Below are 27,239 nucleotides of genomic sequence, written 5' to 3'. Positions count from 1 at the left end.
TACCAGAAGCCATAGCTGAACTGAAAGTGTCATGGGAAAGTAAGATATGCACTGCAATCTCGGAGCTGAGAACCTCGCTGGAGTTCAAAATTGATGCAGTGAGCGTGGACGGGAATCTTTTGCGACAAGACCTACGAGCGTTGGCCGAGCGCACAGGAATACTAGAGAAGGAGGTGAAAACCAACACAAGCTCATGCACGACCAACAAAAAAGAAGTTCACGTGTTGAAACAACAGATGCGCAATCTCGTAAATAGAGCCGAAGAAGCGGAAGTGCGAGCCCGCAGGAATAACGTGCGCATTGTGGGGCTTCCGGAAGGCGAAGAAGGATCAGACCCGACGAACTATGTTGAAAACATGCTACTGCAAGAAATACCGGGTGGCATGTTAAGCCAGGGATTCACAGTGGAAAGAGCGCACAGGGCTCTAAGGGCTCTAACGAGGAGGCCGCCACCGGGGGCCCCACCACTGCCTATTATTGCTAAGATTTTGAACTATAAAGACAGAGAGAAGGTCCTGGAGCATTTCCACAAAGGAGGAACGATTAGCAGAGCGTCGGCGACCATCACTGCACACCCGGACTACACCCTCTTGGTGCAGAGGCAAAGGTTGAATTATGTGGCAGTAAAGAGGAGACTATGGGAAGCAGGTTACATATACATGCTGTTATACTCGGCAAAGATGAAGGTGCTGCATAAGAATAAAGCACTGTTCTTCGAAACACCGGAAGATGTGACTGCATAGCTGGACTTGCAAAGCTGCCCGAGGGAAACAGAAGACCAGATGGAAAGCAGAACGGAAAATTGAACCGGCGCCGAGTTGATGCTGCATTGTCACATAAGGAGACGATTGAGAGATAAGTACAGCACACATAATGACACTGGGACTTGATTATAGTAGAATGTATAGGGACCTGATACGATAATCTATGTGGCTCACGTGGTCACATGTTGTTAGCGCAATACATGAGGCACAGCACCAGGAGACACACTACTATTCCCCCCGGAGGTAGTTTGGTTAGGATACCACCAGGGCGGTATCCCCCTGCGGAGTACCGAGGATCGGTTGCACCGACATAAGGGCTAGATGCAGGGTAGCCTGAGATCCAGGGATGGAGCTGGGCAACATTTGAGGGAAGTTGAGGTGGGGAAGGGGGGTGTAAGTTGGGGCTGGGCAGCTTGGGGTGGAGGGAGGGAGTGGGGGAGTCTGAAAGGGTGTTCATAGTTGGGGGGAGGGGAGTTGAGGTATTTGCAGTGTTATTTGTTAGGGAACGAGCTTACACACATGCGCGCCTGTGCTTAAAGCGGATGGCGGGGAGGGACAATGGAAGGGACTGGGTATGGACAAAATATGGGGGACCTTAAGATAGTTACCTGGAATGTCAGGGGGCTCAACAGTTACCTGAAGAGGAACAAGATTATGATGTACTTAAGAAGGCAGAAAATAGATATGGCCCTAATACAGGAAACACATCTCACGAAAGAGAAACAAGAGGTAATACAGAGGAAATGAAAGGGGACCATCATAGGTGCAACATACTCAGCTTATGCCAGAGCGGTGATCACTTGGGTAGCACCACATGTCCCTTTCCAACTGCTACAGACCACAGTGGAGGTAGATGGGAAGATGGTGGCAATAAGGGGATTGATAGAAAATAGAGACATATGCATTATCAATACATATGCCCCGAATCAAGACACAGTGGCTTACTTCAAGACCCTATATAGCAAAATGAGCCCGTACCTGGGGGGTGCGGTGATATGGGGAGGCAACTTTAACTGCACGTTAGACCCAAAGGTAGACAGGTCAGACAGGAAATCAGACAAACCCACCCCTGCTGCCAAAACCCTAAAGACCCTGTTGGGAGACCTCCGGCTAGAGGATATGTGGAGGTTACACCACCCACACAACAGACAGTATTCGCATTACTCTGCCCCACAGAACTTGTACACACGGTTAGACTATATGCTTGCATCACAGGAGATGACGGTGGAAATAGTGCGATCAGAGTACAAGGCAAGGGTCCTCTCGGACCACTCGCCATTGGTCTTAACATGGCAATATCTGCCTCCAAGGGCTAGGATCCCAACGTCGCGACTCAGAGCTGAAGCACTGAAAGACACAGTGTTCACGGAGGACCTGAGAGAAGAAATCATAGAATACTTTGAAAATAACACTGGGAGTGTTGAATCGGTCGGCACTCTATGGGAAGCATTTAAGGTGGTGATGAGAGGATCAGCTATAGCCAAATCCGAAGGGCTGCAGGGAGGCAAGGGAACTGCAGAAGACAGAGGCGAAACTAGGACAGTTTTGGGTAAAGGAGGTAACTCCCGGGAGGATGCTGAAACCATAAACCAATTGCAGCAGGAATGCGCAGGACACTGGGAGAGATTGTGCAATTTAAACTAAAAGAAATACATAGAGAGGCAACACGCGGGAGGAGACAAGCCGGGGAGATTGCTAGCATGGTTGTATAAAAGTGAGACCCCTAAACCAATGATCAGAGCAGTTATGGGGGAGAGTGGGCAATATTATATTTATAGAATTCTATAAATGATTGTACGGGGACGTAGGAGGGGGTGAAGGTAGCAAGATAATGGAAACATTAGAGGATATTGGCCTGCCAAAAATAAGTGCTGAAGAGCGAGAGGACCTAGATGCACCAATTACATTGCAAGAACTAGAAGCGGTGGTTGAGCAACTACCCACCAGCAAGACCCCATGAGCGGATGGACTCCCCAGTGAGTTTTACAAAATGTATAGGAAAGAAGTGCTCCCCTCGCTGCTTGCAATGTTAAATGAAGCATTTGAAACAGGGATATTACCAGAATCCCTGAAAAAAGCGATCATTATCCCACTCCCCAAACCTAATAAGCCAAGCACGGACTGCGGGTCGTACAGACCGTTGTCGATGCTGAACCAGGACAGCAAGATACTCAAGGCTGTGTTGGCAAATAGAATGAGACAGGTCATAAGCAGATTAATACACCCTGATTAGTCCGGATATGTCCCGTGCAGAGGCATATCAGACAACCTCAGACGACTTCACCGGGTCATACAGCACACAGTAGGAGACTCGAGTGAGATTGCAATCATATCACTAGATGAAGTGAAGGCCTTTGACTCCGTCAAATGTCCTTGGCTAATGGCAGCTCTAAGAGAATATGGGATGGGACCCGGGTACCTTAAGTGGGTGAAATTACTAAACAGTACACCGCTAGCCAGAGTTAAAATGGGAGCGATCATCTCGGAGAGGTGGCAACTCAGTAAGGGTACCAGACAGGGATGTCCTTGGTCCCTAATACTGTACATCCTAGCATTGGAACCCCTGGTGACAACAATACGAGGAAGTCGGGATTTACACAAAAGGGGGGCCACACTTAATTTCATTATATGCAGATGACATGTTAATATACTTGAGATACCCTGAGGAAAACCTTCAATACATTCTAGAAGCAATGGAGTGATTTGTGTTGCTCTCTGATATTGCAGTCAATCCCAAGAAATTGGGTATATTCCCCTTTGGGAGGTATATAGGAGTCCCGCGGCAACAACTGCCAGTCTTACAAATACCATGGGAGACCAGCACGTTCAGATACCTGGGGATTGACATTTATCACACGGTGGAAGCAGAATATAAACACAACACCGAGAAAGCGGTAGTGAACATTGAAAATAGTATGAGGTTCTGGACTAAGCTCCCCTTGGCCATGATGGGGAGGGGGGGCGCTGTTGAAGATGGCCGTATTGCCTAGGCTACTACATTTTTTGGGGAACTTACCATATATGATACCAAAGTTTTCTTTGTCAAAGTCCAGAGCATATGCAGGGGCTTCATTTGGCATGCAACTAGGAACAGAATTGCCCCATGGTAGTTACAGAACACGTATGATAAAGGGGGTATACAATTGCCTAATTTTGAGATTCATTATTTGGCCAATCAACTGCAATACGTGGCCAAATGGTTAACTGAAGACTCAACATCAGAGCCCAGACTGTTGAGATCGGAGTGTGCCCTGTTTTTTCTGAAAGAAGTGATATGGCTGCCCAAACCTGAGCTAAAAGGGCGCCCAGGGATGTTGGAACTGGGATGGAAGCTATAGCGCAAAGCTTGTCAGGTTATGGAGAACCCAACTCCGTATTCTCTGCAAGTGCCGCTAGTGGCATTGACCGGAGGAGACGTGCAACTGAGAAAGACGATTCGTAGGTACTGGGAACCGGAACCGGTGGGGATCGCAACAGTGGGAGACATATGGCAGGAAGGGGAAGTAAAGGAATTTGGGGCGCTGGCAGAGGAAACGGGTTTACACGTAGGGCAGCATATTACTTATACTAGAATGGTACGGAAGATAAGAGAGACATGGTCTGAAATAATACTGGACGAACAACCTGACACAGCCATTGAAACGATATATGATATAGCAGATTGAGGGCATGAGGTTTCTCGAATCTATGAGCTGCTGATGTCCAGGGTGGGAAAGGAAGTGGCCCAATTAAGAAAAGACTGGGAAGAGGAAGCCGGGGAACTCATGAGTGACGGGCTATCGGAGCGGGCTCAAGGGTACCAGAAAAAAGTCTCTAGGAACGCGAAGCAACAACAAATACAGCTATATGTAACCCACAGGGCATACATGACCCCCCCCCAGAGGATAGCTCGGTTTAAGAACGCTGAACGACAAACAGGCCCCAAATGCGGGGAAGAAAACGCAGGGATGACACACATGTTTTGGGCATGTCCAGAAATTGGGAAGTTCTGGGGAGAAGTAGCCCACCGATTAAATGAGAAAGGGATCAAGTTAAACGTTGAATCTGTGTGGGCATGCATGGTAGGGCGGTTCCCTAGACTGCGCCAACTTAAACATGTGAGCAAGCTTAAGGACTGGCCATATATACTTGCCAAGCGCAGAAAAGAATTGCCATGAGGTGGAAAGCATGCAGCAGACCGAAGGTAGAAGTTTGGTGGAGAGACCGAAGCCGAAACGCCAGTATGGCATGAAGCGGTCAGTAGGGGAGGGGAGCAGGAAGCAGAAACCCTAACGGCCTGGAAACACTTAGTGGCCACATTGTATGGGTCCACCCAAGACTGCTTAAGTGATCAGGAAACCTTTTAGAATACAGAAGGGGAGGGTCCCCCAGAGGAAGGGGAAGCAGAATGTGAAGTGGAGTAGGCTTCAGTTGGGGGGAGGGGAAGGGGTAAGCGGTAGATATTTAACGATATGTACATGATGCTAAAGTATTATGATAAGTACTGCTGGTTTTGTTGAAGGTTAATTGTTTGTTGTAAAAACCAATAAAATTGTTTTTCTTAAAAAAGGTTCAGCAGCCTTCCCTCTGTCCTCCTCCTTCTCCCCAGTTTTGGTGTCTGTCCTGAGTCCCAGTACACCCCTCCCTTATATAGCAGAAATGACATCACTAATCTTACAATCTAGGGGGAGTACCCTGTAACTATCCCTGCTGCTCGGATTGAACAGTTACCATCCCTCTCTCCGCCTCCAGCCAAGATTGGTTCAGGGGAGGAGAGCACCATCTGTCATTTTACATTTGTCATCCTCCTTTTGTTCCCCTTACAACTTTTTGGCAAAAACAAGTTATGGATCATAACTTCATAATCGTACTAGCTCCTGCCATATGAAACATATAGTCGGTTTTCGCTAATCATGGGGAATTAGTTCGCCAAATCCGTACAATGTAGCATGGCCCTGTGGCACATTTTTGTCATTTTTATAAAATTTACAACAGTTAGGAATATGTAAGTCATCACACATGTTCCCAATTTAATTTTCCACCTTTTCACTAACCCTCACATTTGCAATATGTTCAGATCAGCCAGAAAACTAGTTTAACTGGCCATTACAGTTCCCAGAGTCCCAGGTAAATGCAATTTATAGCCCCAAAACCGGCTAGAAATTACAAGAAAAATTGCATAAATCGAAATGAATCCTCAGTTTGATGGCTGCGGAAAGAGTCCAAAACGAAATCAGTCTTTTAATATCAATTGGGAGTGTCTGTTCCACATGTCTGTTCTGCTTCATCCCCCACAGCCACCTGTCTTCCTGAGTCAGCCTGTGACCGGTTTTTATGAGTCTCTTTGAAATTGACAGCTTGCTCTGTGAAGTGGGTGTAAGAAGAACCCACACCGTTTGGTCATGTTTTAGCCAGGATTGCCTTCTTCAAAATCCCTGAATTCCTGCCATCATGTCTGCAGAACGGGGAATTATGACGCCTCCCGCAGCATCACATTTTATTGCAGGGTTGTTCGCTGGTAGGTGCGACATCCAGCGGGAAGTGGAGCCTTCAATTGTGAAGTTTCCTGCCCCCAGCCAGAACAGGTTTTTCCTGAAGTGTCTCTCCAACTGTCACTGGAGTCTTGTGGGGGAAACATAATATACATTTGCTTTGGTCACTCCACCCACATCAGGTTTTGCTTTCTGACATTTCCTGTGAGCAGTGCTATCTTTTGCCATTGTGGCTTTTTAAATCCGTTTTTACTTGCAAGAACATGTGCAGCCGTTTTTGCTTTTAATGTTTCAAAATCCTGTTTTGCCTGTCACAGGATTCTTTGATCTCTCCTTCTTGGGTAAATTTACATTGCTGCTTGTCCATTGATAATGATGGATAGGCTCTTTTCTCCATGGTTCTTTAATTTTACATGAGCACAAAAGAAAAAGCCAAGTTGTTTTTGGTTGCAGTGTTTAAAGGGCTGCTGTTCATGTGAAAGGGGAGGCAAAGCAGGGCCGTTTTTGGTTGCACTGTTTAAATGCTTCTGTTCATGTGAAAGGGAAAGCAAAGCGGGACGTTTTTGGTTGCAGTATGTACATGTTTGCCAATCATGTGAAATAAAAGTAAAGCAAAGCCGTTTTTGCTTGCAGTGTATAACTTCTCACCATTCATGTGACAGGGAAAGCAAAGCAGGGCAGTTTTTGGGTGCAGTGTTTAAATGCTGCTGTTCAGGTGAAAGGGACTTCTGTTTGAGCCCTTTAAAAGCACCCCACATTGTACCTCTAACGCATAGCACTTGCCCATTCTGAATGTTCCAATGCCTATTATGAACGTAATTTTACTCTCCCTCCCCGCATTTGAGCGCTTTGAAACGCTTGTTCAAATGTATAGACACTATATAAATGACCAATAAATAAAATCCCACATGTGCCACAAATGTCTATACGGGTACCACTCTTTATCTCCCAATGTCTCCCAATACATTTTCTGGCCATGGTTTTCTCTTTTCTGTTCCAGGTCTACATCTCTGAAAATGCATCTGGGAGAAACAGGGAAAACCTGGACTGGAGACAAGAGAGCGGAATCTAGCAAAGCCAGGGAATGGACCGAGAATCTTCCAGTCAAACAAGAATGAGACATCCAGCACTAGGACTGACAGTCCCAGACCGATCCCAGGCCAATGAGGAAAAAGCAGAAAACAAACTAGTAATCAGGAGAGACAGGGAAACCCTACCCAAGCCAAAATGGAACCAACACCCGAGAAAGGCCACAAGGAGAACGAGTAGCCCAAGCCCATGGCTGCTATCCCATCAGATACTTATTCAGAATCCATGCTTCCAAGATTAAGCAACAATCTCATCTAACAATTGGAAAGAGAAATTTGGACCTTCCTGACCAAGTGGCAACAAGCAGATATTCTAGAAGAAGAAATGATGAAATTCCTATTCTCTAAGAACTCCGTCATTCCTACTATCTATTTCCTCCCTAAAGTTCATAAGAATCCCCTCAAACCACCAGGGAGACCCATTGTGACCCTGTGTGGGTCCTTATTGGAAAATATGTCAACATTTGTGGATGAAGTCCTTTGCATCTTTTTATCTACATTACCAACAAACAAACAAAAACAAACCATCATATGCCAGGGACACCACCGATTTTTTATTAAAGATTGACAAACTTCCATGGGAACCCACTTATTTGTTGGCAACCATGGACGTGGTGTCCTTATACACGTCTATTAAGCACAATGATGGGATATTCGCCTGTCAAAACTTTCTCAATACTCAATCTCTTAATCATCTACAACATTCACAGATGATCCTCGAAATGATCAAAATGTGCCTGGAAAACAACATTTTCATTTTTAATAATGAAACTTTTCGCCAAACCCAGAGAACTGCGATGGGCAATGACCTTTGCGCCATCATATGCAAATCTGATGATGGGGCATTGGGAGAAAACCACATATAAATATACCAAAAAAAAATCATACTGTGGCTCCGCTGCATTGATGATTTATTCATCATCTGGGATGGCACAGCTGAGCTGTGGTGCGAGTTTGTCAAACTGCTTTACATCAACAATTTGAATCTCAAGTTTAGTGAACACCATAGCCGACAATGAATTGTGTTTCTGGACGTGCAGGTTAAGATAATGGCACAAAAATGGAGTCGGAATTACACAGAAAAATTACAGGCGCCAATATTCTGCTGCATGCAAACAGCGCTCATCCTAAAACTCTATTACGGAGCATCCCTCATGGTGAATTCAACCGTATTAGATGGAACTGTAGCAACATCATGGATTTTGACCTAGCCATCAAAGTAACTGCCCAACATTTCTTGCAACAGCAGTATCCTAAGAAGATCATTGAAAGTGCATATCATTGAAAGGGCATTTCTGAAGGTCCGAGAAATGAGTAGACAAAAAATGTTAACATCTAAGACAGACCTACGAAAGGAAGAAGAAAATACCACCAGACTCATTTTGCAAAATTTGCAAATATGCAAAAAACTGTAAAAGTTACATTCTTCCAATTTTGAAACACCTGGTCCACATAAAAAGCAAAATCACATGTGAATCTGAGTTGGTGGTCTACGTCTTGATATGCCCATGTCTTAAGTGGTACTTTGGAAGTACCAAATGTAAGCTAAAGGTACGTATCCTACAACACGTTAGAGCCATCATCAACAAAGACTGCACATATCCTATGGCCAAGCACTTTTCTGAATTTCATAACGGAGACCCGGCCAGTCTAATATTCTTTGGTATACATAAGGTCATTCCTGGCCCCAGGGGAGGAGACAATGAGAGAGTACTCCAGCAAGAAGAGACAAAATGCATTCTCGACTTTGAGAGCAAGACCCCTGTTGGCCATAATGTTGATGAACTATACACTTTCTTGGGGACATAATTATCCTATTACATCATATATAGTGAGCCAAGAAAGAGATCATCATCAAGCTCAAGGACCCAATACAGCAATCCTTGATGCTTGGTTGTTTTTAAGGGTTTCTTTTTTCTTTTTCTTTTTGGTTCATGAATTTTTCATTCCCTTCACTTTTTTACTGTGACTTACAACATTATTTCATCTCACACTTTTATCTATTGTAAATTTGCCCATATATATGGTTTTAAAAGTTGATGGAAGTAACACTAACGGTATGACATCTAAGTGGCTGAATCATTGTACCTCCATTTCTATACGAACAATATCCATAATTGTGAAGTATCGTATTTATTTTAGAGTCAGAAGTGCCTGGATACTTAACCCCTGTTGCACTTTGCACATCGCACTTTGCCGATAGCACTTTATATCATGTATTTTTCTTATGTCATATGTGGTATACTTATCATAGGAATGTGTTTTACACTTGGCATTATGCGTTTCCAAGGTCATGCGGCTTATCTATCATAGGAATGCACTTTATAATATGCCATTGTTGCTTCAGGAATGCGAAATTTACATATACTACATTACAAAGTTTTTAAAATTTACATATATACATTCGGGACCACCATTCATGCCGCCAGGGTGAGTTGCGCTGTGCTCCTAAGGCAAGAGCTTTTAGAAAGCCACTTTCTGTGCCCAATTTGTTATAAAAAAAAAGCACACCAGCACACTCGGCGCTTTCAGGCCTCCAGTCCCCATGTTTCCTCCTCTTCAAGGCCAAGCCCGCCTCCCGACACTCCCGCGCGCCCGATTGGCCCAAGAAACCCTTCCACAGATCCACCAGGTGCGCGGTGTCCTCACCGGCACCATTCGGGACCACCATCCATGCCGCCAGGGTAAGTTGCGCTGTGCTCCTAAGGCAAGGGCTTTTAGAAAGCCACTTTCTGTTCCCATTTTATTTTTTTTTAAAAAGCACACCAGCGCACTCGGCGCTTTCAGGCCTCTAGTCCCCTTGTTTCCTCCTCCCCAAGGACAAGCCCGCCTCTCGACCCTCCTGCGCGCCCGATTGGCCCAGGAAACCCCTCCACATAACCACCAGGTGCGCTGCGTCCTCGCCGGCACCATTAGGGACCACCATACATGCCGCCAGGATGAGTTGCGCTGTGCTCCTAAGGCAAGGGCTTTTACAAAGCCACTTTCTGTACCCATTTTGGTAAAAAAAAAAAAAAAAGCACACCAGCGCACTCGCTGCTTTCAGGCCTCCAGTCCCCATGTTTCCTCCTCCCCAAGGCCAAGCCCGCCTCCCGACCCTCCAGTGCGCCCAATTGGCCCGCCTCTCCATATCTAGAATCCTCCCAGGGCAGCAACCTGCCCGGCAGCCCAAGTGGCTAAGGGCCCCGAGGCAAAGGGCGGCTCCTACAATGGCGGCTCCAAGAAAGTGTCTGCAGGTGTCAGCAGGGGAAGCCAGCGAAGCCAGCGGTCAACAGACACCAACAAAAACTGTAAGTGTGGCAGGGGTTGGGTGTAGAGCAATTACTCTACTCCAGAAAGCCCCCACCACTCTACCTTACCTTCCATAACATAATCTGCCATAAACTTAAACCATGCATACTTAGAAAGATTTGTGAACATCAGCTTTAATCTGTTAAGGACAGAATTGTAAATGATGCCTTGCATTGCATACTAACATACTTGTCAATGTCAACAAGTGCCACACCTAGAGAGAACTGTGAACATTGGCCTGCGCCGCATCTAGATAGGTCTCTGAATTTTAGCATGTGCCACCCTTAAAGGGAATTTTGAACTCTAGCCTGTGCCACATCTAGATAGGATTGTGAATGTTAGCATGCGCCACACTTAGATGACACTGTGAATGTTAGCATGTGCCACACTTAGATGGAACTTGAATGTTAGCATCTGCCACACTTAGATGGAACTGAAATGTTAGCATCTGCCACACTTAGATGGAACCTGAATGTTAGCATGTGCCACACTTAGAATTGATAACATTAGCCTGCGCCGTATTTAGATAGGATTGTGAATGTTAGCATCTGCCACCTAGAATTGAGAACATTAGCCTGCGCCGTATCTAGATAGGATTGTGAATGTTAGCATCTGCCACCTAGAATTGAGAACATTAGCCTGTGCCGTATCTAGATAGGATTGTGAATGTTAGCATGTGCCACACATAGAATGTGAGAAGATTAGCCTTTGCTGTATCTAGACAGGATAGTGAATTCACCAATGTTAGCATGTGCCACACTTAGACTGAACTATGTAGGTCAGCATGTTAAATGTCATATAACCCACTAACCAATATAAGCTCAAACTCTCTGCATACTTATACCACTGAAGAACTCACGCAACCATCTCTCGCACAACAAACTGCACACACTTCACCACACCTCAACACATAAGCTGCACCAACAGCACACGCGGACTGACACCGATCCAATACTTGCACCAAAGCTCTGCACCCGGTGTCCACCGAGTTGAAGCTGCCAACAGTATACCACCCCTCTCACTATCCTACTCCCTCTTCACCTTACTAATCCTTCCCACCTTCTCGTTTACAGATCCTCCAGAGTGCCTTGGGACTAATTCCGTTGGTGACGGTGCGCTATATAAGTACCTTAACATAACATAACATATACATGTGAGCCAGTTGCTTTAGATCTCCTATTTTATCTTTTCGAAACACTAAGGGATAGTATTGAAGCACTGTGCTCCGATTTAGTGATTCTAATATAATATATAGTATAATTAAATATATCTACATATACACATAATATACAGACATAACATTGAAGTGCTAGCATATAGATTTTTAGATTGTTGAGGCACTACGCACTTTCAATAGCCGCATATGGCCTAGGAACCTTTTGAACCCGTTGGAATACATCATGCACATTAACTATGACTTTTTGAAATGCATTATGCATTTTAATTTGTAAAAACATTACTTATTGTTCAATTGTAGAAATGTGGAACATTAACACTATACTGCATAGGGTATGTGCTATTTAATTGTGTACACAATTATTTACAGCTAAATACCATGATTTTGATGATACGTTATCCGTACAAATGCGTACGTTTCATTAGAAATGCCAAAAAAATTGTATTTTCTTCTTAAAACTCTCTTCCTTTATTTTTAACCATGAGGGCGTATACAAACATATATATTTCTATATATACACCTATAAAGAACTGAATAGGTTCAGATCATAGGCAATTTCATGCATTGTTATTCATATTTGTAAGCCCAAACAAACATGGCCACTAGATATGGTGTGGATTGTGTAAGTCACCTTTACTATGTTTAGCACTGGGGTGTTTGGTTTTAAAATTAACTTCCTCATGGGGAGGAGTAACTGAACAAGGCCACTAGGTTGCGGTGAAACGTGTTAGGCTGCCGTCATTCAACAACTTGACTGGGATACTGTGACCTCTTTTTTTAAACTGCTAACTATGGAATAAAGGTTGTTAACTTTGTACAACCCGCACAGTTGTTCTGCAGATATTTGGCCGCAACGAGGTGTTTGGAACTGTTATGTGAGGAGTGCTGCTCGGTGGAATGAAAACACACACACACACACACACGCACACACACACACACGCACACACACACACACACACACACACACACACACACACTTAGACATGAAGAACATTACATTAACAGACCAATCATGCATGAATAACATACCATAAGCAATGTATAAACTGAATGCAACACTAAACTATATGCCAGTAGAGCTCACAACCATCAACATGTGAGAGTAATGGGCATCCATTTTGTATAAATGGATGCGGCAGTCAGCCTCTGTGATACATAAAACCGTAAAGACTTTCAGAGAGCACATGTTAAATTGATTGGCTACCATCTGAACTTCTGCACAGATCTATTATTTAATCAATTTAACATGTGCTCTCTGAAAGTCTTTACAGTTTTATGTATCACAGAGGCTTTCCCTGCCTATACAAAAGCTCAAACTGTTGGCATTGCCAATGCTTGTTTTAGTTGGGTTATTAATCTGCCTCACGGCACATGGTAAGTGTAGTTCTAGATAAATAGGGCTGGTAAAGGGGTGAAAAACACTGCACAAAAACAGTGTCTGCATCCTGTGTCACAAGTGCTTTTTTGGGTACCACGTCCTCCTGGCCCAATCCGGAGCAATTAGGATCATGGATTTCCCGAACTTCCTCAAGCTCCTGATCATGTGAGGAATGACAGGGAATGGAGGAAACCCCGTTCAGGAATGGAAACTCCCAGTCAACCACAAACACCTAGAGCTCCATGGGGTTCCCCAAAGGGTGAAGAATTCTTGAAGGACTTCCTGAGCTAGTTCCCACTCATTAAAGACTGTGCTCTGCCTGCTCAGAGCATCCACCACTGTGTTCTCCTCTCTGGCTAGGTGAACTGCCGATAGAGAGATTCCTTCTTGATTTGCCCAGAACCAGAGCTGCATTGCTTCTCTGAACATTGGTAGTGACCCTACGTCTCTTCTCTTGCTAAGGTAGTACATGGTCACTGTGTTGTCCAACATTATCGGGACATTTTTTCCCCATAGAGAGGCCAGAAAGGTCTTCAGCATTAGTCTGATTACCCACAGCTCCAAAAGTTTGATATGTAATTTGGACTCCGATGGAGACCAACGGCCGATGATTGTCAAATCTATGGCGTGGGCTCCCCACCCCGTGAGTGAGGTGTCCGTAACTACTGTTATCTCCGGCCATGGTTGCCAAAAAGGTTCTCCTTTCAGAATGTTGTCCTGGCAGGCACACCACAGAAGGTCCTGTGAGACGCTGCTCAGAATCTGAACAAGGTCTGACATATTGCCTGAGAATTGAGACCAATGTCTCCTGAGAGCCCATTGAAGAGATCTCATTCTCAGAGGGGCCTCTGGCACCAGAGAAATGTAGGATGCCATGAGGCCGAGAAACTTAGAAAGTTGTAGGCCGGAAGACGCTGGGCAATCTAAAATTTGATCACCAACTGCAGAATGTCTTGAGCCCTCACCTCAGGTGGCGAGGTCCTTCCCATGGATGTATCCAGTACAGCCCGGATGAATTGGAGATTTTGTGATGGTATCATATGGGACTTAAAATGTAAATGAGGGAGAAGCCCAGTCTGTGGAGAGAGTGGCAGGTCCCACTGAGATGATCCAGGACTTGTTTGGGAGAACGCGCCCTGATCAGTCAATCGTCCAGGTAGAGGTAGACATCAATCCCCCCCTCTCGAGACTTGCTGCCACCACCGCCATAAGTTTGGAGAAAACCATCGGCGAAGGTCAGCCGGAACAGCAGAACTCCAAACTGATAATTAGAACCGACAAAAGTCAACTTCAGGTACTTTCTGTGCTCGAGATGTATTGGCACATGAAAATAAGCCTCCTGAAGGTCCAATGACACCATCCAATCCTGGAGCTGGAGGGCCTGATGGATCTGAGAAAGTGTGACCATCTTGGACTTGTCCTTCCTGAGTGTCACGAAGCAGCCACCCAAAACGCAGACGAGGCAGCCGCATTCAGGAGGTCCGGTTCTGCAGTGGCACGGGTTGCAATTACCATCAGCACCCGTGCCTGCACGCGAATCGCACTTACCTCCTGCCTTCAGCCTGGCCCGACGACCTGCAGCCTCCCGCTTGTCATGGCGCCTCTGGCCTCGGTGGCTCTGGAGACGTCCATGGCGGTTCCGCTCCCCATAAGGCCTGCCCTAGTCCCGGCCGTTCACGTGACCTTTTTTCTTGTTTTCTTTACGCTCGCATGCACAGCGGTCACGTGACACTGGGCGATCACGTGATCAGGAAACAATGGTCACGTGATCAGGAAGTCATGGGATGTAAGGAGCACGATTCATTCGGCCAGTGCTTCTCAGCTGTTCAGACAGCGATTGGCGATCTCTGTGTTCTACTACCACGTTATCTTCTGATTCCTGCATTTTTGACCTTATTCTTTGGATTACCCCTTTTGGATTTGGTACCTCATTGGACTGCTTAGCTGAATTGCTTTGACCTTGCAACTTGCTCATTGGATTGCTTTTGTTCTTTACCCTTATGCCTTGGTAATGTTGGACTTGAGTATCAAACACCATACACCTTGTTGAACCTTGTTCACGCACTAACTGTATCTACAACACCACGGTGGACCCTGATTACATAGGGGTGGTCCTCACCCCATATTTTGCCGCATCTCAACATCCCCAGGGGGAACAGTTAGGTTTACAGCGGCAACCGGTCCACCCAAGGGTAGGTGTCTCTTGTCTTTCCATTACAAACAGTCCTGTTTTCATACCTTGCATACTTAACCCTGTATTATATTGCATACTTGACCCTGTATTTTCCTTGCAGCCATCCGGGACCCAGTGTTTCCTGTTCCTACCACCTGTGGCCCCAATAATCGTTCAGCAAGTGAATATATTCTTCTCTGACTGGTAGTTGGGGATGGGGGTATTCTAATCTATGTGGACCTCAGATCTTGACACTGAGGAACTTGTTCAAGTATCTCAAGTCCAAGATGGGTCTCAGTCCTCCGTCCTTCTTAGGGATCAGGAAATATGGAGAATACCATACTTTGTTCCTCTTCGTTACAGGTATTGGCTCTATAGCACCTTTCTCTAGCAGGCTCAAAATGTCCTGCGCAAGGAACGAATCTGGAACCTTTAACGAATGGCTCCCCGGTGGATGATTCTGTGGTCTCTGAATGAAGGGGAGAAGGTAACCTTGGGCTATGGTTTTAAATGCCCAAACATCTGAAGTAATATCCTGCCATTCTTTCAGATGCTGAGACTGTCTGCCTCCCAACGGTGTGTGGTGATTCAAGATTTCAGCGAGGTTCAGAGGCGGTTGAAGGAAGGGCTGATGGTAAAGATGCCGCTGCTTGGGCGGGCTTTGCACCTGTCCCTCGTCCACCATGAGGAAATCTTCTTTGGCCCCTTTAACCAGCCACTCCACTCGCTCTTCTAACTAAGGATTAGTAGTGAAAGGATCTACTCCTCCAAGAATGTCCACTGAGGTGAAAAGGCTGAGGATGTTCAACAGCGTCACCTAGAGACTTGGCTGCAGCCTTCGATGTCTGCAGCTTGTCAAGGCTTTCGTCAGCCTTGCCGCCAAAAAGATGACACCTGTCAAAAGGCATATTAAGGAGTCTAGACTGCACGTCCGGTGCAAATCCAGACTACCTTAACCACGCAAACCTGCGTATCACGGTGCTTGCCGCCATAGCTATGCTGGTACTGTCAGCAGAATCCAAACTCGACTGTAGAGACTCACACATGGCATCTTAGCCATCTTTTACAATGGCCAAGAAGCCGTCTTTTTATCACGCCCTTCGGGAATATATTCAGCCGCCATGAATGCACAGTCCCCTAGGGTGTAGGTGAATTTTGCAAAGGCACATGTAGAGTTGGCTGATTTGAGAGCCATACTCCTGGCAGAAAAGACTTTCCTTGACCAGGAGTCTATACACTTATAATCCCGATCTGGTGGAATGGTCGGATAGGCAGCTTGCTTGGTGCAAGCAACAATCGCTACCTCCCCCAGGCTTTCTGGGGTAAGATGTTTTGACAAGTTGCTGGGGTCACTACTTGACGGCCTATATGTTTTTGTCAAATTTGTACTGGCTGCCGGACTTCATTCCGGTGCTTCCCAGTTTGCACTTACTCTCTTTTGTAGAGCGACATGAAAAAGTAGGAATGGATCCCTTTCAGGACCTTTTTCCTGGATATCCGTGAGGTCATCCTGTTCGAATGGGAGGGCAGGCCTGCTCCATCCCATAAAATCAGTGACCCTGGTCATTAATTGTCTAAGATGCATCTGTGTGATCATCTGGTTCTGGCTTACCAAAATCCAACTCTGGTGAGGTATTCACCCCACTGGCTGTTTGTAAATTATCAGGCATTTCCTGCAACCTAGATATAAAGCTATCAGGTACATTAGGAGAGCCCTATTGAAATCCAAAAGGTGGATCATTGTCTCCTGAAGGTTAATTGTCTTCATAAATGGATGTGAATGATTTTAAAAAAATCCTTTCTAGGCAATGATTTGAAGGATTCTTGAATTACTGGTAAAGGCGTCGATGGCTTCTATGGTTTCGAGCCAGATGCCGATGGAGTTGTCACCAAACTTGTTTTTTGCATCGATGGTCTTCGATGAAGACGCCTTCGGTGCCGATAGCACCGACGACTTAGACGTCGACTTGTCCATGACAGACTTCGATGGCTTGAAGGATTCTTCGATGACTTTTAATTGTGTCAAGGCCTCGATGACTCTCGATGAGAATGTAGCCTTTGTCTCAGGCTCGAGGGTGTGCAGGATTTGGCTTGAGCTCTATCCTTATCAGCTTCAGAAGGCGCGGTATGAGAATGGCCTACTTGCTTCAACGGTTTGACTCTCGACATTTTTTAACATTTCCTACCTGAATGATTCCCAGAATCAGCCAGAGTCGAAGCCTTAGTGGTCCAAGATATAGTCCTCTCTGGAGAAGAGTCTGACGAGGAAGACGAAGTAGGCCATCTATGATGCCTTTTCCTTGATTTCCTTGACGACAATGAGGAGTGGCGAGAGCCACTCCGTGACCTGGACCTCTTAGTCTCCTTCCGTCGAGGAGAGTCGTCTCTCGCATCATCGGAAGAATGTAGAAGGGTAGTCGAAGGGGATTTTTTGTGGAGTCTACACTCCTGCAGAGCTTTTCCGGTCATCGACTGACACTTCTGACAGGTCGAGGTCTTCTACTCGACACCAAGACACCACAAGCACACCCGATGTGTGTCCGTCAGTGACATTTTAGCATTGCAGTCTTGATATTTCTTAAATTGGGTCTTCGGGGTTGTCGGAATCGAAGACAAAGACATTATTCACAATTTCGAAGAAAAATATGAAGCTCACTGAAGTTCACGATGAGAAAGCTTACTCAGAAAAAACTGAACTGAAGCCAGCGGGCGCTGCGCATCCATATATACCTTTGATAACGTCGCCCTCAAGATGGAGGCCCTCGAGGGACATCGAGTCGACCGCATCGACGCACAGCGCCCTCTGACTAATTTCAATTCTGAAGCAGCGCAAGCTGGATATTGGAGATATCATTGATGAGGAATACGTGGGAGGACACAATCCATTCAAAATGTCCATATGCCCTCCAATCAGTCTTCCCCAAAGAGAGGATCTGCTCTTGCAAGAGGGGTCTCGCATTCTTCACCCAGAAATCCAGACCCTCAACCTTCCCACCTTAGGTTAAGGTACAAAGATATGGACCTTCGGAAAACATCATGGAGATGTTGCTTTCGGCCATAAGGCCAGCAACTAAATCTCTACACCACTGCTGTTGGAACATTTTTTGCAGTTAGTGTAGAGATAAAGGAATTGACCCATTCACTTGGGTCATGCCATCAGTGTTGTCTTTTCTTTTGCATCTGACCCATCAGGGACTGCAAGTTTCAACGGCCAAGGGTTATCTGGCTGTGCTGTCCATTTTTAAGCACTCACTGGAACAGGGTTCCTACTACAAGGAGTAAGTAGTTACTCCGATATTCTGCTTGCAGCTCAGAAACTTTTCATAGCAGAGGGCACTGTGCATCATCGTCGCCGACTTTGTGTCCCTCTCGAGTAGGACGTTGGCATCAATATAAATGGCAGGCACCGCGCCCGTTGCCTTAGTTCATGTTTTTCCTTTCACCTGCACAGCAGTCTCAAAGATGAGAAAGGCATGAGCATTAACAGAGAGGAAGGTGTAAATCAAGGAAATTCTTTCCTGACAAAGGGGTAGGATGGAAGGGGCGATGAGGAATATGTGGGAGGAACATCCAGTTTAAAGAACATTACCAGGGGTAATTTGTTCTTCAAATGGATTTTGTTCTCCCACATATTCCTCATCTTTGATAAACTTCAATGGCAGTGCTTTGCAGGAGGTGTGAAAGGGAGAATTAATTACAGAATAACGCTATGTAACACAGCCTTTCCAAATCTGGTTTCCTGGCCCGATAGGGAATCCAAGCAATACAGCTTTGTGAAGGTATGCAACAAAGCCCAGGTGGCAGCATTGCAAATATCTTGCACCGGCATCCCCTGCCCCTCTGAAGAGCGGAGGAAGTTAGATACTCCTCTAGTGGAATGTGCCCTTAGCCCTTTGGGGACGTCTTTTCCAGCCAGATTGTGGCATTCAGAAATGCACAGGATTATCCAGTGAAACAGTATTTGTTTTGTGACTGCCTGTCCCATCCTGTAGCCCAAATAGCCAACAGAAATGTAATCATTCTGTCTCAACTTAGAGAGCCTATTCATATAAAACGGCCTCCTTGGGTCCAATCTCTGAAGTCTTTCCTCCCATTTAGATGGATGAGGAGGAGCATATGAAGCAGCAAAAAATGTTCAGCGCCAAATGGAATTCTGACACCATATTAGGTAGAAACGAGGGGCGAACCCTCAAAACTACTCAAAGAGGATGTCAAAGACTGAGCTTCATCTGTATTGTTTGGGTGGGGCAGGAGTCGAGGAGAACAAAATGTACTGGGTAAGGCAGGGGTGGGTTGGGGGCAAAGGGTTTGGAGATGGAATCCCACCAATAGATTCATATTCCTGCCCGTTGGTGGTCGCTCCGAGGAGGGCAAGAAATTGCCATCTTTTGGAGCAGTGGCCTCCAACATGCAGCCAAATGACAGAGAACCTCAGTAGGAGCGATAGGGCAATTATTTTAAGTGGACCTTAAATGCAAGTCTGAGGAAGTGTGAGAAATCAGAATATAAAAGTAATGAGAATGCAAAAATGAAGTGAAACCAATACACCCTATATAAGTCCTCTACTGGTCGTTCTCCCTTTGAAGCCCAACTGAACAAGTGTATAGGAAACAAAACTTACTGTTTCATTAATAGCTTTAATTAAGAAGAGGCCGTTCTTGTGAAAACATAACAGACGAGCAATTCCTGAAAGAGAAGAAAAATGTTTTAAAATATAGCAGATAAAGTCAATTTCCATATCGGCGGTGCAAACCTGTAGCATCACAAGGTGATCTAGAATCTTTTAATGCTAATAATTTGGGTGTCTAGGGTAGGACTATCACTGAAGACCCATTTTCAAGAGTTTTTCATGGACTTTCAAAACAAATGGATGGTGTAATGTTGTTACATCGACGCACATTAGAATGCTGGTGGTCATTGTGATTTACCCTTGGGGGACGGGGGAACTGACCCTCTATCCAGCACTCTCCCCAAATATCCAGGTGCAAGATTAGCAAATATTGCTGACTAAGGAAGATGTAATGTGTGGTAATGTAATAACAGACACAGAAGACAATTCAATACACCTGCATTGTTAACAATACTTAAGGAGGTAGGTGTTCCGATTGTGCTAGGTTTGGACTGAGACCTTGTGATTTTGTGGTCTACAGTATTTCATGGTGATTGAAATTTGGTAATATACCCTCTAGCGCCCTGTGACGCACTTGGCAACAGTAATCAAAGGCTTTCACTGATGTATTAATTACGACACACTCTTTTTTTTGTAAACTGAAGGTCAAATATCAAGTTAATGATTTTCACATTCAAGGACTGCAAAAGTAACTTTTACAGACCAGTAAACATAACCTCAGATGACATCTGATTCTTTAGGCTTTATGAACTAAATTGATACAAGTTTAACAAGGAATACCCATGTCATCCACTGTGGCAAGAACGTTTGTCTGGCTTTCAAGGTAAACAGCAGTGATGGAACAAATGTCTATGCTGGCGGTTTCCCATCCGCAAATCCATGTGTAGTTGGGCAAGCTGAAGACTGCCACCCCTACGGAAAGTCCAACAAAAATGCATCTTCCAGCTCCACCAGCAGCAATACAGTTAACTTTTCCTGATAGCTAGCAAATAAAATGAAGGGAGACACAAAAGAAAGCAGATTTTAAAATGCATACTGGTGCTAAAACAGCCAGTGTGATTAGCAACAAGTCATGAAGAAAGGCTCCATCTAACAGTAACATGGCTGTCCAAGGGTGCAAAGTCAGAGCCCATCTTCTCCCAACACCTACAATCAAATATGAAACTAACCTGATAATGAAAGCTCGTGGAATTCAGATGTGGATACTCTTTCTGCAACCTTTGAGAGCATCATGGCACTGTTGCTCTCCCTACATGTTCAGGCTCCAAACAATTGTCACATGTGCCTCCCTGCCTCCCATTAGTGTGCCGCTGTGTCTCGCACAGTTTGCCACAGCTTCAGAATATAAAGAGTATCGACCTTCCAATTCAATTCTGCCTTTCCAAAATAACCTGAATTCAACTGTTATCAGATTGAACCTTCTAGTGTACTCTCCTTCTATTGTCATTTTATTTCCCTATGTTTAGAGTCTGCACCCCCTGATTTCTTCTCCTTCCAGTCGGTGATGTGGCTTTTCTCGCTGACCCCCCCCCCCGCTGACTTCGAACCAGTTATAATCAATGTGCCCATTTCTTTCTTCTATCCTTTCAGCCAATGTGTCAGTCTACTCTAAGTGATGTTCACTATGTGCTGACCCTCTAATGATGTAGCCTCAATTATCTGCTTGTCTTTTCCTTACTTTGTTAAGATTGCATTTCCATTCTGTCAACAGCAAAACCTTATTACTTATAACACATTGCAACCCCCCACCCCCACCCCAATGGCAGGTAATGGAACACACAGCCTTCCTCAACCACTGCTACACTCCCACTACCCCACCCATAACCCCATCTTTTTTGCTCGCAGAACCCAAACCGCTAGAGGTAATTCAAATGGAAACATTTGTACGGTATAAGGACCCAAGGGCATAACACTGAGTGGTTGCCTTCACATCAACTTGGTGGCCAAAACAATGCTACAAGTAAGGTTAGGCATTCTTGTGAAGATACAACAGGGACACAATTTCCATATGGAAATCCCCTGTGATCAATTCAGGCCGAACTTACATGCAGAGGCGTAGCCAGGATTATCTTAAAAGTGGGGTCTGAAGCTCATGTAGTTGGGCCCACTGCAGTGACATTGACATCTGTAAATGACCACACAGTGATGCTGAGTGGGCCTTTACAGATTTGGGTGGGCCTTGCCCGCTCAGGCCCTACCCTGTCTATGCTTCTGCTTACATGGGTTCATGGCTCTCTAAAGTTGGGGTAAATTGGTGGAGTACAGGGTATGATCCTTTTTACCTGACGTTTATCATCTAGAGATGACTGGCACGGTTCTAAATTCTCTTTGGCCTACAATCATCATCCTTGATTACATTGTGAGACTTGCTGCTGTGCGAGTAAAAAAGATCTTTCGGTGAGGGAGAATACAGTCTGCTAGGGCATGCAATGTTCAAGGGGTAAGCCTTATGACATTTAAACCAACATATTATAAACTTCTGGCCTGTTGTATCAGCAATACAAAGTATTCAGCACCTCCTTAGACCAGGCTCTGGAGTGTTTGAGCATTTTACATTTGGAATTACAAACCATACATTCGATTTACATTTGTATGAAAATATATACTACGTAAATGTTAATGGTTAAAAAAAGACAATATACAAAAAGGTATACACTACTGTCCTTAGGCCTCACAGTTCACTAAGCATTTAGATGACAGTTTTGCTTGCATAATAATGCTATTAAAACACATGAATCATATCTTGCTTAGCATACAACAGCTAACTTGTCATTTGATAAAAACACAAATCAACAATGACCTGTCAGAGATGTGTCTCTAATGTACCTCAGTTACTACTAGGTTTCTTCTGTTTCAGCTAGTACAAGAACAGCCGTGCTAGCATGCTGCACGCCTCTAGCTGCTGTCAGTCCGTGCCGTGTCAGGTGTGCTATAAATGAAAAACTTCCACTACCCTAGGCACAATTTCCAAGAGCAGTGTGCTAGCATGCAGCCAGTGCAGTTTCTAGCCCATTTGGTGCCCAGGGCGAAACACTAGGAATGCGCCCCCCAACCCCACACCCCACTCTCATCGCACCCCACTCCCACTGCACCCTGCGCGCCACTCCCAAACTAATATAACACTACTAAACAAATGAAATCGGTTTTATTACATTATGATTCAATAACTTTGAAGTAGCTCCTTGGACAAAGCAGAGCACACAAACAGTATATACTACTTTTAAAGTTTTATGTCAATTTTTAGTCTATGTTAAGGGCACTCTCCGCGACTTTGCTGCTGCGAAAGCATTTATTGCTGCTGCATAATCAATGATTTCAATAAGTGCACTCTCAATTGAAAGCAGTGCAAGAGCGGTTAGCCTTTCTTCTGCCATTGTGGAGAGCAAGATAAAATCCTCCTCACAACAGCCTCCCTGACACATAAATGTCTCCATCATGCCGCCCCACAATACCTCATAGCCAGATTTACGAGACAACCCTCCGCCGCCCCACTAGAACTGCTAATGCCAACCTTCTAACGGTGCCCAGATTTAAACGCACGAAGACTGGTGGTAGCAGCTTCCTGGGCAAAGCTGCCCAATACTGGAACTCTCTCCCTCCGCCCCTGAGGGATGACCTACACTACCCACGCTTCAGGACCAACCTCATCCACTGGATCAAGGAAAATGACCTATGACCTGTCACCATACCTATAATGCTATTCCTGTTCCTCCTCTACATATTGTATATACTGTCTAGGGTGTCTCTGCCGTAGTGTGCAACCTACCTGTCTTATGCCTGCATGCTGGACATATTGCCTGTCTTCAATTTCTTGTATAAAAGGTATATAATGTATGATTTCGTACAGCAAAGTAACCGAAGCTGAACAAACCTCTTGATGCCTACTGCGTCCTGATACCCTCGGGTCTGGCGCGCATTACAAATATTAAAACAAACCAACAAAGCAAGTATGTCTTTGTTTGTTTTATTCGTATTTCTATAGCACAAATCAGCCTGTGGGCATCGTGGCACCTGTTACAAGACAATGCTTAGTTACAGAAAAATGAAACAGACATTTGTTACATAGTGAGCAGTTTGAGTACAGTGGTTTTACAATTGTAGTGCGAGTAGAGCAGGGATACAATATATATACAAAGATTACATTCTAATTATATTACATTTGTGTTTATATTACAATATACATGTTAGGAACAGAGGACGTGGTAGCAGTGTTAGTTGAGGAAAGTGGTCTTGAGGTTATTGCGGAAGAACGAGATGGAAGTTTCAGCTCTGAGGGTGTCAGGAAGTGAATTCCATAGTTTCGGCGCAATATAAGAAAAGCCTAGACCTCCAGCTGTAGCTCTCTGGATGCGTGGTATGTGTAGCTGGTTAGTGTACTGAGTTCTGGTAGGGCGCATGGAGGCAGTTCTTGATATAGCTTCAGATAAATATGTGGGAGCAATGTTGTTGATGCATCTGTGTGTGATAGTGAGGATTTTGAGAGTAATGCGGTCTTTGACCTGTAGCCACCGTGCTGCATGTCTGGCATGGGATATATGGTCTCTTCTAGGGATGCTCATAGCAGCTCTTAGGGCATTGTTTAGTGTGGTTTGTAGTCTGTGAATGTTTTTGGAGGAGGTGCCAGCTAGGAGAGTGTTGCAATAATCAAATTTAGCGCCTATTGTTGCTCTGGCTATTGCCAGACAGTTGGGAGCGGATAGGTAGGGTTTAATGGCATTGATAAGTTTGGTGCTGAAGGCTGACGCAGAGGCTATGGTGCTGACTTGTTTGTTCATCGATACATTTGCGTCAATGTAGACACGTAGAGTCTTGACGGAAGACGATACAGTGATGGTAGAGTTGGCGTATTGGGGGCTTAGCTTTGTTATTGTGTTTTTCTGACCAAGGATAAGAATTTCCTTTTAAGACAAAGGCCCGTTAAGACAAAGTTAAGACCCGTTAAGACAAAGGCCATTGACTGCCATCCAGGCTTGGATTGTAGCATAGATGTCGTGTAGGGCCGTGGTATCTTGGTGATAGAGGTCAGATAGTGGTATGAGTACTTGAGTGTCGTCTGCATAATTGGTATATGCAACACCCATGGAGTCAAGTAGGTCGAAGAGGGGTTTTGTGAAGAGGTTATAGAGGGTGGGAGCTGTACATGATCCTTGGGGGATATCGCAATTTATGGTGGTAGGATCGGCGTTCGCTATGTTGGAGAAGACCTTCATGGCTCTTCCTTCGAGGAAGGATGTGATCCAAGATGCTGCTTGTTTAGAGAAATGGGCTGCCTGAGTGAGATGGGTAGTAAGTGTTTTGTGATCTACCAGATCAAAAGTTGCTGACAGATCGAGAAGGAGGAGCATGTCAAAACCACTGAATACTTGATATGGAGCGAGTTGCCTCGTAGTGTAGACGAAGAAGTCTTCCAAATAATGTACCTGTCTGATTGTTAGAATTCACAACCAGAATGGTCTATTAATGGAAAGACAGGAGACCGATGACACTGGCGTCGTGGAACTGGGTACAAGGTAGGCAGGAGTACACACCACTGGCGTCGTGGAACTGGACACAAGGTAGGCTGAATTACACACCCCCAGCTGAAGACAAGGCAATAGTCAATATCGTATAACCAGGAAACACAAGGTAACCAATAAATAAGAAGCAGCCAAGTGAATTCACAGAGAGGGGAATCAGAAATTAGGAATTGGCGAAGGCAAAAGCATGAAAGAGTCAAATTAGCAGAATAACAGTCTTACCGTATTGGACTCCTGTCCGACGGCAAAAACAAAGTTCAAGAGCAACTGACATGCATGGCAAGTTCCTTGATGGCAAAACGTACACCCAGAAGTCTCTAGTCCGTGTACTTAGTCCCCCAAATACAATCTATTTTCCAGGCACTGTGCAAAGTTCCGTGAAGCAATGAGAGCAAGGTAAGGAAGAGGAAATCAGAAGACAATCCTTTGAGTTTTCCTGGTCAGACAGCGTGCAGGCGGCAAGGTACTTAAACGTGTCCAAGGATTAACTGTCATGATCTCTGCTTCCAAAAGATCAGGACTTGCCCGACTCCCTTGGAAGCAGACCCATAAACCCGGTTCCGAGTGCCAGCCAGTCCCAATTGGGACCTTTTGGACCCTGTCCTGGTGCCAGTGGCACCAGGCTCATAAAGATGCCCAGTCCCAGCGCTGGAAGCGCCGGGCTCATAATGCTAGGGTGGACTTACCTGCAGCAGACCATGCTGCTTACTTACCTGCCAGTTGAACCCCTGATCCTCTTCTGTTTGGGACTACTTTTCCTGTTGGGTGGGGCAGGAGCCACTCCCTAGGTTCAGAACACTGGAACTCTTCTGGAAAGCAGGAACTCTTTTCTTACCTAGGCGTGGCTGTGGAAGGAGACACCTAAGCACTACAGGAGGCTATTTAAACCACACCCGATGGATGAATCTTGCATTGTGTTATTCTGCATTCTCTGCAGCAGAACGCTCATCGTGTCTTCTGCTTCTGATCCTGGGCCTAAGGGAACAAAGGCTTACCATCCTGGAATCCAGTCTTCAGCAGCACCTGTAAAGACAAAGAAAGAACAGGTTAGCACTACGGTCTTCAGTGGCAGCGCATCTCTTACCTGGTCCATCGGCTGTCACCAACGCCTCGCGCTGCATTCCGGCATCTGAAAGACAAAGGCTTACCTACTCTTCGCATGCTCCGGAGGTCTTCGCACTGCATTCCGGCATCTGAAAGACAAAAGCTTACCAGCTCTTCGCACGCTCCGGAGGCCTTCGGCGCTGCATCCCGCATCTGAAAGACAAAAGAAGGTGCGTTTAAAGACATTGGGCAACTTTATTACTCACGTACCATTACTCCTTCCCACGCCGAATCCAGTGGGTATTCCAGCACCCTTCAGCTTCTCTAAAGCTCCGAACTTGTACCTGCAAGATAAAAGGGACAGTTAGTGCGCATCGTGAAGCAGGCTACAAGCGCTTACTTACGTGCTTCCAGGCGCTTCTATTCCTCACGCTGGTTCGATCCTCAATTCTCATCAGCCCGCCATCCGCCATCGCCGGAACCCTGCAAAACAAGAGATATCATTACAAAAGACTTTTAAGACATTTGAAGTGCCCAGAACTTACTGTTCGTGCAGTTAACGACGGACAGTAGTCCTCTGAGGTCAAGAGGCCTGCACCCTTATCCAGTGAAGAAACTGGTTACGGCACCCTGCCCCGAGGCAGATGGAGAGCTCGGCGTTCACTTACCTAAGGTGAGGGCGTTAACCTTTGGGGTTCTACAGGAGA

The 27,239-nt window shown here is 45.4% G+C and overlaps 1 protein-coding gene across 1 annotated transcript in view; it reads right to left on the bottom strand.

Moving 5' to 3' along the window:
• WDR93 (WD repeat domain 93) overlaps positions 1–27,239 on the bottom strand; it is a 640,373-nt gene that overhangs the window by 447,182 nt on the left and 165,952 nt on the right. Inside the window, exons 4-5 of the mRNA XM_069624316.1 lie at positions 20,753–20,954; positions 19,964–20,028 (exon numbers count right to left, since the gene is read on the bottom strand). Of these exons, the coding sequence (XP_069480417.1) occupies positions 19,964–20,028; positions 20,753–20,954 (267 nt within the window). The remainder of the gene's footprint in view (positions 1–19,963; positions 20,029–20,752; positions 20,955–27,239) is intronic.

The sequence above is a fragment of the Ambystoma mexicanum genome, chromosome 11, assembly GCF_040938575.1.
Source record: "Ambystoma mexicanum isolate Mex_15411 chromosome 11, UKY_AmexF1_1, whole genome shotgun sequence".
Lineage (NCBI taxonomy): Eukaryota > Metazoa > Chordata > Amphibia > Caudata > Ambystomatidae > Ambystoma > Ambystoma mexicanum.
This window is presented reverse-complemented; position numbering and strand designations above follow the sequence as displayed.